The sequence below is a fragment of the Pongo pygmaeus genome, chromosome 2 (assembly GCF_028885625.2).
Source record: "Pongo pygmaeus isolate AG05252 chromosome 2, NHGRI_mPonPyg2-v2.0_pri, whole genome shotgun sequence".
Classification (NCBI taxonomy): Eukaryota; Metazoa; Chordata; class Mammalia; order Primates; family Hominidae; genus Pongo; species Pongo pygmaeus.
In genome coordinates, this window is record NC_085930.1 from 107,137,561 (window position 1) to 107,148,586 (window position 11,026).

At 40.6% G+C, this 11,026-nt stretch overlaps 1 protein-coding gene across 3 annotated transcripts in view; it reads left to right on the forward strand.

Moving 5' to 3' along the window:
- Positions 1-9,209, forward strand: part of LRRC2 (leucine rich repeat containing 2) — a 52,307-nt gene extending 43,098 nt beyond the window's left edge. For all 3 annotated transcript variants that reach the window (XM_054481953.2, XM_063661245.1, XM_054481954.1), the window contains 2 exons: positions 2,072-2,208; positions 4,655-9,209. In XM_054481953.2, coding sequence (XP_054337928.1) covers positions 2,072-2,208; positions 4,655-4,704 — 187 coding nt within the window. In that variant the 3' untranslated portion in view covers positions 4,705-9,209. The remainder of the gene's footprint in view (positions 1-2,071; positions 2,209-4,654) is intronic.
- Positions 9,210-11,026: the final 1,817 nt, after the last annotated feature.

Genomic DNA, 11,026 nt, shown 5'->3' on the forward strand with positions numbered 1-11,026 from the left:
GTGGATGGATGGTTGGATAAATGGGTGGATGGATGGGTGGATAGATGGGTGGATAGATGGGTAGATGGATGGGTGGATGGATGGGTGGATAGATGGGTGGATAGTTGGGCAGATAGGTGTGTGGACAGATGAGTGGATATGTGTTAAAGCAAGTATAGCAAAATGTTAAACATGGAATCTAGGGGATTGTACATGGGTGTTCACTATGAACTTTTTTCTACTTTTGTGAATATTTAATAATTTTCATAATAAAATGTTTAAAAAGTAAAATAGTAGGTAAAAATTTGGAAGTGCGAAGGTTGGGAAACTGGAAAGAAGGGGAGAAATACCACCACTTGATTGAATGACATGAAAGTATTTGTCCTAAGGTAAAAGGTATTTTAAATAGATTAAGGAAAAACAGTGATAGACCAATGAAAAAAGATTGCTTCTGGGATCTGAAGAGTAATTAAAGGGAGGGTGAGAGACTATTGCTTCACAAAGAAGCACAATTACATTCTGCAGGTTTAAAAATATGTACAGTGATTACTTTGATTAAAAATTTTAAGAATGATAAAATGTAGGTATATTTCTTATTTTTGAATAGGGAAAGACGATAAACATTAACTCAATGAAAAAATTATAAAGGAAAAGTTGAATGGTTCTATCTACATTAAACATTACGACTTTTAAACTCTCTCCATGTTCAGACATTAAATAAAATTAAAAGGAAAATGAAGTGGGAAATATAAATATATATACTAAAATACAACACTTGTGGCTCATATCTTCCATATATACAGCCCTCGTCTATAATCCAATGAGAACACGCTAACATCTCAAGACAGCAGGGCCTGCAGTTGCAACCAAAAACTATTTAAGAGATTTACTGTTTCGAATTGAAATAATTATAACATTTTTCACATCAATACATCTTTGAAAATTGTGAACACAGAAGATCAAATGCCATTTGGGTTTCACCCCTTTAGCGTGTGTGTGTGTGTTTTAGCAGTAGTTCATCTTTTATTTAATTTTATTCTTATTTTTTCAGAGATGAGGTCTCTCTCATTCTGTTGCCCAAGCTAGAGTGCAGTAGTGTCGTCATAGCTCACTGGAGCCTTGACTTCCTGGGACTAAGCGATCCTCTTGCCTCAGCCTGCTGAGTAGCTGGGATTACAGGCATGTGCCACCACACTCAGCTAATCTTTTATATTTCTTGTAGAGGTGGAGTCTATGTTGCCCAGGCTGGTCTCCAACTCCTGGCCTCAAGCATATCCTCCTGCCTTGGCCTCCTAAAATGCTGGGATTATAGGCATGAGCCTCTGTTCCTGTCCTATCTTTTATTTATTTATTTATTTATTTATTTATTTATTTTTGAGATTGAGTCTCGCTCTGTTGCCCAGGCTAGAGTGCCATGGCGTGATTTCAGCTCACTGCAACCTCTGCCTCCCGGGTTCAAGCAATTCTCCTGCCTCAGCCTCCTGAGTAGCTGGGATTATAGGTGCATGCCACCACACCCAGCTAATTTTTGTATTTTTAATGGAGACGAGGTTTCACCATGTTGTTTAGGCTGGTCTCGAACTCCTGACCTCAGGTGATCCACCCGCCTCAGCCTCCCAAAGTGCTGGGATTACAGGAGTGAGCCACTGCGCCCAGCCATGTCCTATCTTTTAAATACCCATTTTGTGGGGATTTTCCTTGAGTCCTTTGTAATTTGGACACATCATTTTAAAGCTGGATGTCCCTTACTGGGAGTAACATCAAACATTGCATGATGACATGCAGCTGTGAGGATCTGCCTGAGAGGAGGTGTTAGTGTCCACTCCATGGCCTCCTGTCCTCTCTGCCTGTGGCTAGGGAGCTCTCATTTCCCCGTCAGGCCTCTGAAAAGTCTATACTTTAAAACTGGCTCTATATTACTGTTGGATTATTCCGCACTGGAATTCCACTGGTGATGCTGGTATCATGTGGTCAATTGTGACTTTTAAAGGTAAGCCAGAACTTGGGATAACAGAGGTTATTTTATGTGAGGAATTTTGCAGTTTAAAATGCACAGGTGATAATGTGATACTTTCCACGCTTTCTTGAATAGATTTGTAAGCCTTATGGACAATCCTATTGATAATGCCCAATGTGAAGATGGCAATGAAATAATGGAAAGTGAACGGGATCGCCAACATTTTGATAAAGAAGTTATAAAAGCCTATATTGAAGACCTTAAAGAAAGAGGTGGGTTACTCATATTTAAAATTATTTAAAATTAGTGTACAGACTTCCACTTATGTAATACATTTGTTAATAGAAGTCAAATTGACAAAAAGTTCATTGGTTGAGGGCCACGTTACTTTGTAAATTATTTTTCCATTTACCCTCCAACACACTCCAAATGATACGTTTCCTTAAAATATCAAATTGTGCTAGTCCATTTGAATGCTTGATGAATCATCCACTGTTTGACAGAGAGGCTGGGAAACGTGCACTTAAAATGTCAGGGTTGCATTACTAACCACACGTGAGTTTTTAACTAAACGATATTGACAAAATAGTATCCTAAGTTACTAGAAAAATAAGATGTTGTTTCAAAATCCATTTACATTCAACTTTTGAAAAAGTTATTTCATGTAAATCAAGAACACTTATATAAAAATCACAAAAGGGAAAGCACAGGATGGCCAATTTGTGCATAGATGCATTTAGTTTTGGTTCCCATAGGGTGGTGAGAATACAGAGGGACAAGGCGGGTCAAGTACCTCAGGAAAGGGTGGGAAGGCTTTTTCCCAGCGCCAGATTCCGGCGGCTGTTTCCAAAGGAGTGGAGAGATCCTAATGGTGTTCTGGAAGCCTTAAGCCCTTCCTTCCATCACAAGACAGCTTCCCCAGGAAAAAGGCATACATCAGTCTTTGGTCTTCTAATCACTGCCTCCTTTCTGGGTGTGGATGCCTGAGAGTCATTCCTTAATTTTTCAGTTCTTCGATGAGCTAGGTGCAGACCTGGCAGGAAGAGAGATGTCCCGCAAGTGGATTTAGGGAGGAAGCAGCACTGGCCCTGGGCCTCTGATGATGAGCATCTGTGGGCAGGCTCCCTCAGCCACCCTCAGAAAAAGGCATGCGTGAGCATGCCCCTCCCTCATCAGTAGATGTCTGAAGACGATTAGTCACATTCAGATAGTCAGAAATGATGAAAAGTGTCATTTATTGGGCAAATTAAAAATTGTTTCAGCTAAACTAAAATTTCTATATGGTTACTTTTAATCTGTTTGGATATCCCTAATTTTGAATGCTGAACTAATATGAAATAAATTAGAAATTTATCATAAGTGTGAAACTGGAATTACAGAACCATTTATTTGTCAAAATTTACCTTTGGGTTGTATGGTTTTCCTCTTGTGAGAACATTTAGTGTTCCATTTTATTCATTTATTTATTCATAATTATATTGTAGTGCTATTATGTAAAACTACAAGAAAGAAAGAAAATAGGTGTTAAGTTTTGGATCTATGTGGCCAGCAATAATAATTTGCTTTGGAAATTAATCAATTTAAATAAAATAAATATATTTATCTATTATAAAATATCATTTAATAAATATATTATTTATTATTAATTTTATTGATAATATATTATTAGTTATTATTTACTTAAATAAATTAATTTATTTTAAAATAATTTGCTTTTAAAAACTTAACTTTAGGGATGATAGATTTTTAACTTGTTTACTTATTTCTAAATAATAATTTTATTCTGTGTATATTCATATATATTAGATTCAACACATGATATTGCTAATATTCAGCTGGTTTTGTCCTACAGAAATGACACTTTTTAATGTTTCAACCTAGATATGGTCAGGCATGTGCTCTGAATTTTAAAAAATTTGCTCGTTTTCTTTTCTTTATCATGGTGTCTTCCCTGTTTTCCTTCTTTCCCCATCAGACCAATGTCTGAGTGAAAAAATAGTAGATTTAATCTGCCTACAAGGGCCTACAACCTTGTGTGATTCAAGAAGGATGAGGATGTGAAGCCCTCACTGGTCCTTAAGCTTTAGTGAACATAGGAATTAGAGTTTTTACTCATCAGGCCTGGGGCAGGGCCTGAGAAAGTACACTTCTGACCAGCTCCCTGGTGATGTTGATGCCTTGTGTCTGAGAAGTACACTTTGAGAGCCATTGGTATAGACCATCCTTTGACAAAATTTTGGCTGTGAAGGGAGAGAGAAGAGGGGTCAGCAACTAGTGGGAAGAGCAAGGCTGAGAGAAGGTTTACTTTCAAAGATCGTGTATGGTTTAGGAACAGCCCAAACTTCTCTTATAAACGGTACCCTCTGCCACCTACTAGCCACAGTCCCAAGTCCGTGACCATCTATTTCCATTTTGTCAACTATTAATACTATAGGGTCATACAGCTTCCAAGATCTTGATGTAGCTGTGAGTTGGCTGGAAAGATGGCAAAAGAATGAAAGTTAACGATTCTTAGATCTAAACATTTCTAAAGTTTGGCTGCACATTTGTGATGGCTTACTTAATGGTGACAAATGCGTTATTTATCACCTATACAGTATCTCTATACTTAAAACATGAAGTGACAATAATGGGTGTATTGACATAGGCCATAGCATGTAGTTAGATTTCATAATAAAATGGTGAATGATTGAGCATATTTTTTTCTTTCTATTACAGAATCTGTTCCCAGCTATACCACCAAAGTATCTTTTAGCCTTCAACTTTGATATCCATCAGAAGACTGCAAATCTCACTATTTTCTGGAGCTATATATAAATCTTTGTTATGATCATGTCATATAGGAAGAATGGCTTGTGCTTGAGGACAAAGTCTAGAAACCACTATCATAGTTGCTAAGAAAAATGGTTTTCAAATGTCAAATACATGAATATCTCCCTCCATGGACTGCAGAATTGAAAAATTGGTTTATATATTGATATTTCCAGGTTCATTTGCATATACTTGTTTCCAAATAATGCACATTTAATATGTTTTAAAATGTCTTATTTTTAAGAATTATAACTAAAAGACCAAATACTGAAATTAAGTGCATTGTTTTCAGGAATCAAAAGATAAAGGGGCCGGGTGTGGTGGCTCACGCCTGTAATCCCAGCACTTTGGGAGGCCAAAGTGGGTGGATCACCTGAGGTCAGGAGTTCAAGGCTAGTTTGGCCAACATGGCGAAATCGCATCTCCACTAAAAATACAAAAAATTAGCTGGGCATGGTGGCAGGTGCCTGTAATCCTAGCTACTCAGGAGGCTGAGGCAGGAGAATCACTTGAACCTGGGAGGCGGAGGTTGCAGTGAGCTGAGATCATGCCACTGCACTCCAGCCTGGGTGACAGAGCCAGACTCTGTCTCAAAAAAAAAAAAAAAAAAGATAAAGGGATTGTGAAAAGAGCATTTATATTGGACTAATCAGATGAGAGTATTTTGTTATTTTGAAAAAGTTTATTTCTTTTACTGAGAATAATCTTCCTTGAGTTTATATAAACTGCTATTTCCATATGTTTTAAGTTATATTTTGGCAAGTGTAGACTTCCAGGAGAGACTTGTAGGTACAACCTAGGCCTTGAAGAAAGAAAGGCTGGAATATCTGCCCATGCTTTGGGCACGAGATGCTCAGATGGTGCGTGGGTAGCTCTAGTTGAGGAAGTGTGGGCCTGGCTGTTCATGGGAAGTCTTCAGTGGCCTTCATGGATGGCCATCCTGTCCTGAGTGGTCACCTTGGGTTCCTGGGACACACCTCAGTGAAGAGCAAAGGCAATGCCCTCAGGGTCCCTTCCTCCAAGATGGCCATGTAGGGTAATGGAGATGACCAGTCCACACTGATAAGGAGTTCCTAGCAAGGCTTCCTTGTGGGTACCACAGGACAACTCTGCCCATAGCAAAGATGCTTCAGTCCAGAGGGAGCCCATGGGCTGTTTGAATTTGGGAGAGGTGGGATTCATTACAGGACTTTGGGCTCTTATGTCACATCACATGATTTGGAGAAATTAGACACAATCTCTTATTTTTATACCACTGTCTTGGGCTAAAATAAACAGGTTGTGGCTGATGGTGCTGAAGATAAATAAGCTTAAACAAATAACTCTGGCCGGGCACAGTGGCTCACACCTATAATCCCAGCACTATGGGAGGCCGAGGCAAGCAGGTTGTTTGAGCCCAGGAGTTTGAGAACAGGATTTTGAGAACAGCTTGGGCATCATGGGGAAACCCCATCTCCACAAAAAATTCAAAAAATTAGCCAGGTGTGGTGGCACGTGCCTGTGGTCCTAGCTAGTCAGGAAGCTGAGGTGGGAAAATCACTTGAGCCCGGGAGGTCGAGGCTGCAGTGTGCTGTGATTGTGACACTGCCCTCCAGCCTGGGTGACAGAGTGAGACCCTGTCTCAAAAGGAAAACAAACAGCAATAACAATATTATTATTGTTATAACGAAAAAAACCAAGCAGCTTTTGTGACTAAGAAGGAAAATATGCATATAGTGGCATATTTTTATATGAATCGTCTCCTCTGTGGTTCTGCCCAGTACCATCCAGTGGAACTTCCTGCAGTGACGGAAATGTTCTGTATTTGCGTTGTCCAACGTGGTAAACAAGACACATGTGATTCTTGAGCACCTGAACAATGACTGATGTGATTGAAGAACCCATCTTTCAATTCAATTAAATTTAAATAGCCACATTTAACTCCAACCTTGGGTTTGACCTGATGGAAAATTCCCATGAGAGAGTGCTCCAAACCGTTCCAAGGTGGGGCCAGTTGTGATTCTAAAGGAAGAAGCACTAAATGGCAGGGTGATCAGTTCAAAGCATTTATGAGGGGAGCTTACATACAGCGTGGGCTGCAGCGTCCTTGTGATGGGCAGTGAGACAAGGGATGTTCTATCTGGGCATGTCCCCAGCGAGGGGGTCGGGCAATGGAGTTCACATGAGGATGTAAGGAATTTGGGTGGGGGCTGGGCTGGCTTCTACATGTTTAGCAACACGGTTGATCTTTCAGTGTTTCCAGCAACAACCTAAACACCTTTATCAGTGCCTAGGAATGTTCAAGGCCCAGGCTGGGGTTCAGACCTGCAGAGGAAAACATCAGCTGGCTGGGTCAAGGCACCATGTGTTTCTTGGTCAGGACAGAGACAAAAATGAGGAAAACTAGGGGACCCCACACACATGTGGCTACCATACTCCTGAACAGGTCTAGCCAGTTTTTTGTTTTTTGGAAGTTAATCTGGGGTAGAAATGTATGGTGATTTTTATTTTCTCTGTCTGAAGAACCAGCCATTTTTAAAAAGGTTATTATTGACATCCCAATATTTTGTCTTGATGGGCTTACTCATAAGTCCAAACATTTTATTCTCAACAGGTGTAAAACAGGCAGAGCGTTCTAAAACCGCATGGTAGTGCTTTGGTGGAAGACTGCTTCCACTTAGAAACAAACTCTGAGAAGAAGGCTAAGAGAAGACAAGAGGGCCGGGTGCGGTGACTCACGCCTGTAATCCCAGCACTTTGGGAGGCTGAGATGGGCGAATCACGAGGTCAGGAGTTGGAGACCAGCCTAAACAACATGGTGAAACCCTGTCTCTATTAAAAATACAAAAAATTAGCCAGGCATGGTGGCGGGCACCCGTAATCCCAGCTACTCGGGAGGCTGAGGCAGGAGAATCACTTGAACCCAGGAGGCAGAGGTTGCAGTAAGCTGAGATCCCACCATTGCACTCCAGCCTGGGCAACAGAGTGAGACTCCATCTCAAAAAAAAGAGAGAGATGAAAAGAGTAGGAAAATGAGAAATCACCTTTGCTGAATCTTAAATATACATTTTTTTCTTTTTAACACTAAAAATACAATTCAAATTTATTAGCTGTACTATTTGGATGGTTTTGGAATTTTATGTCATGCTAAGGTGTGGGGAAAAGCAAGAGAGATCAGATTGTTATTATGTCTGTGTAGAAAGAAGTAGACATAAGAGACTCCATTTTGTTCTGTACTAAGAAAAATTCTTCTGCCTCGAGATGCTGTTAATCTGTGACCTTACCCCCAACCCCGTGCTCTCTGAAACATGTGCTGTGTCAAACTCAGGGTTAAATGGATTAAGGTTTGTGCAAGATGTGCTTTGTTAAACAAATGCTTGAAGGCAGCATGCTCCTTAAGAGTCATCACCACTCCCTAATCTCAAGTACCCAGGGACACAAAAACTGCGGAAGGCCGCAGGGACCTCTGCCTAGGAAAGCCAGGTATTGTCCAAGGTTTCTCCCCATGTGATAGTCTGAAATATGGCCTCGTGGGAAGGGAAAGACCTGACCGTCCCCCAGCCCGACACCCATAAAGGGTCTGTGCTGAGGAGGATTAGTATAAGAGGAAGGCACGCCTCTTGCAGTTGAGACAAGAGGAAGGCATCTGTCTCCTGCCCGTCCCTGGGCAATGGAATGTCTCGGTATAAAACCCGATTAAGGAAAAACCACCTTAGGGCTGGAGGTGAGACATGCGGGCAGCAATACTGCTTAGCAAAGCATTGAGATGTTTATGTGTATGCATATCTAAAGCACAGCACTTGATTCTTTACCTTGTCTATGATGCAAAGACCTTTGTTCACGTGTTTGTCTGCTGACCCTCTCCCCACTATTGTCTTGTGACCATGACAGATCCCCCTCTCTGAGAAACACTGACAAATAATCAATAAATACTAAGGGAACTCAGAAGCCAGGGGGATCCTCCATATGCTGAACGCTGGTCCCCTAGGTCCCCTTATTTCTTTCTCTATACTTTGTCTCTGTGTCTTTTTCTTTTCCAAGTCTCTCGTTCCACCTAACGAGAAACACCCACAGGTGTGGAGGGGCGACCCACCCCCTTCACTAAGGTATGTGTTACATATGGCCAAGTGGAAAATATATCTGAAGAGGGGCTTTCACCCAAATAGACTTCATAATTTATGTAAATTTTATTTTAATAAAACCAGTTTTTTGTTTAAAAACCTTGTTTCACATATGAAAAAAATACTGCATTGATATATAATTATTTCATGTTATGTAATAACCCAAAACAAATATATTACTCGAATATGTTTGTAGAGATGCTATTTATTCATATAAACGCACAGAAAGATTCCAAAGGAAAATATATATCTTGTGAAAATATAGAGATTTGAAAATTTGACATGATGCAAATAGACTGATACATAAGTTGGAAAGGTTATTTACATGGCAGAATACATGTATGAATATTAAAGTAATTGAATGAAAGAATAAAATATTCTTAGAAGAAAAATGTCCTGGTTCTAAAAGCTTTTTATTAAACCTATTTTTTATATGTTGGAAGTGTAGGGGGGAAAAGACTTTTTTTTCCTCATCTGTTGCTACGTTCATGGCTGAGACTCCTATAACAAAAGATGGATTAAGAAGTGAAAATAGCATACAAATATATTTAATATAAGTTTTATGCAATATGGGAGGCTTCAAAAATGAAGACCCAAAGAAACAGGTAAATTTATGTTTTTTTTTTTTTTTGAGACAGAGTCTCGCTCTGTTACCCAGGCTGGAGTGCGGTGGTATAATCTCGGCTCACTGTAACCTCCACCTCTCGGGCTGAGGCGATTTTTCCACCTCAGCTATGGGCATCTCAGTCTATGATTTCTGCAACAATGAGGGTTGTTTTGGAGGAAAGTTACAATGAATATGTGTTCCTACATAAACAGCCAGGAGTTCAAGACCAGCCTGGGTGACAGAATGAAACCTTGTCTCTACCAAAAAAAAAAAAAAAAAAAAAAATTAATGTGGCTACTGAAAACATTTAAGTTACCTATGTGGCTGACATGCTCTAACTCTACTAGATAGCACTGCCTAAATGAAGGTGATGTTTATAGAAGAGGAAGGAAATTCTCTAAGTTGGCTGGCTTTGCATTCACCTCTACTCCCATATTAGAAGACAGTAGCCTTGACTGTATGTGAGAAATCTGACAATTCTATTGAGATTTTGTAATAACAACTGCAAAATTCTTTCTGATTCTGGCCACTGCAGAGTAGCTAGGTTTGGACCCTTCCTATCACCAAAAATAGCATAAAAGCTAGGCAAAAACAAGAAAACAAAGGATGAGATGCACTGGAGAGCAACAAGCATGGATAGGCTGCGAGGAGCTGGTCCTCTGGAGGAGGGATGCTCATAGGGCAAGCCCCAGGTGCCCTGGGTTTACTCGAAGACAGTTTCTGAATTGCAGCCCAGGAAATAAAGCAAAGCAAAAGGTGATTATTTCAGTTGACTGAGGAGACAGAAGTCAGAATTTGAGGCTGCCTAGGCACCTGAAATTTAAAGGCAAAATCCCAGAAAGAAGGGAATTGAAGAGAAGAGTCTCAAAATGCTGCATTCCATTTTTTTTTTTTTCCATTGGCTGATTACCAAGACGTGCTATTCTAAGGGAAAACAAAGCCAGGCTCTGGGAGGCTAAAGGCTTTCATGGGAATTTTGGCAGCCATGCAGCGCTGGGAAGTCAGAAATGGGAGTGAATGCCTAGTAGGGAGTGTGTATGGGGGTGGGGGTGGTGTTGGTAAACACCCGTGGCTTCCAGGCGAGACCACAGAAAACCTCAGCCTAGGATTGACGGTCTCCCCAGCATGGGCTACACAGCCTATGAGTAAGCGCAAAGGTGAAGTATGCCCCAGCTTCAGGTAGGTCCCAACGATGTCTAAAACCAAGCCAAATTGTCCAGCCTGCTGCTCTCACCCCTCTCCAAGCACAGGGACCCTCCTCCAGTTCGCCCTGGCCCTTGCCCGGCTTACTCTGCAGTGCTGCCTGTCCCTGAGCCAGCACTCTATATGCTAATTACCACAGTGGTGATGTCTTCTAAGGCAAGGCCCACCTGTGGTCATTTTTTCCTGACTTGTTTATCAAGTTTCGGTCACTCATTCTTCCACATGAATTAAACACACATCTTTTTCAGTTTCAGAAACAGTGTGTCCTTTGCCAAAGAGTGAGCTAGGATCACCCATGAATACACATGAGGAGAGAAACGGCAAATGGGTAAAGTGGAAAACACCATTTTCATTTCTAAGCTGTTCATG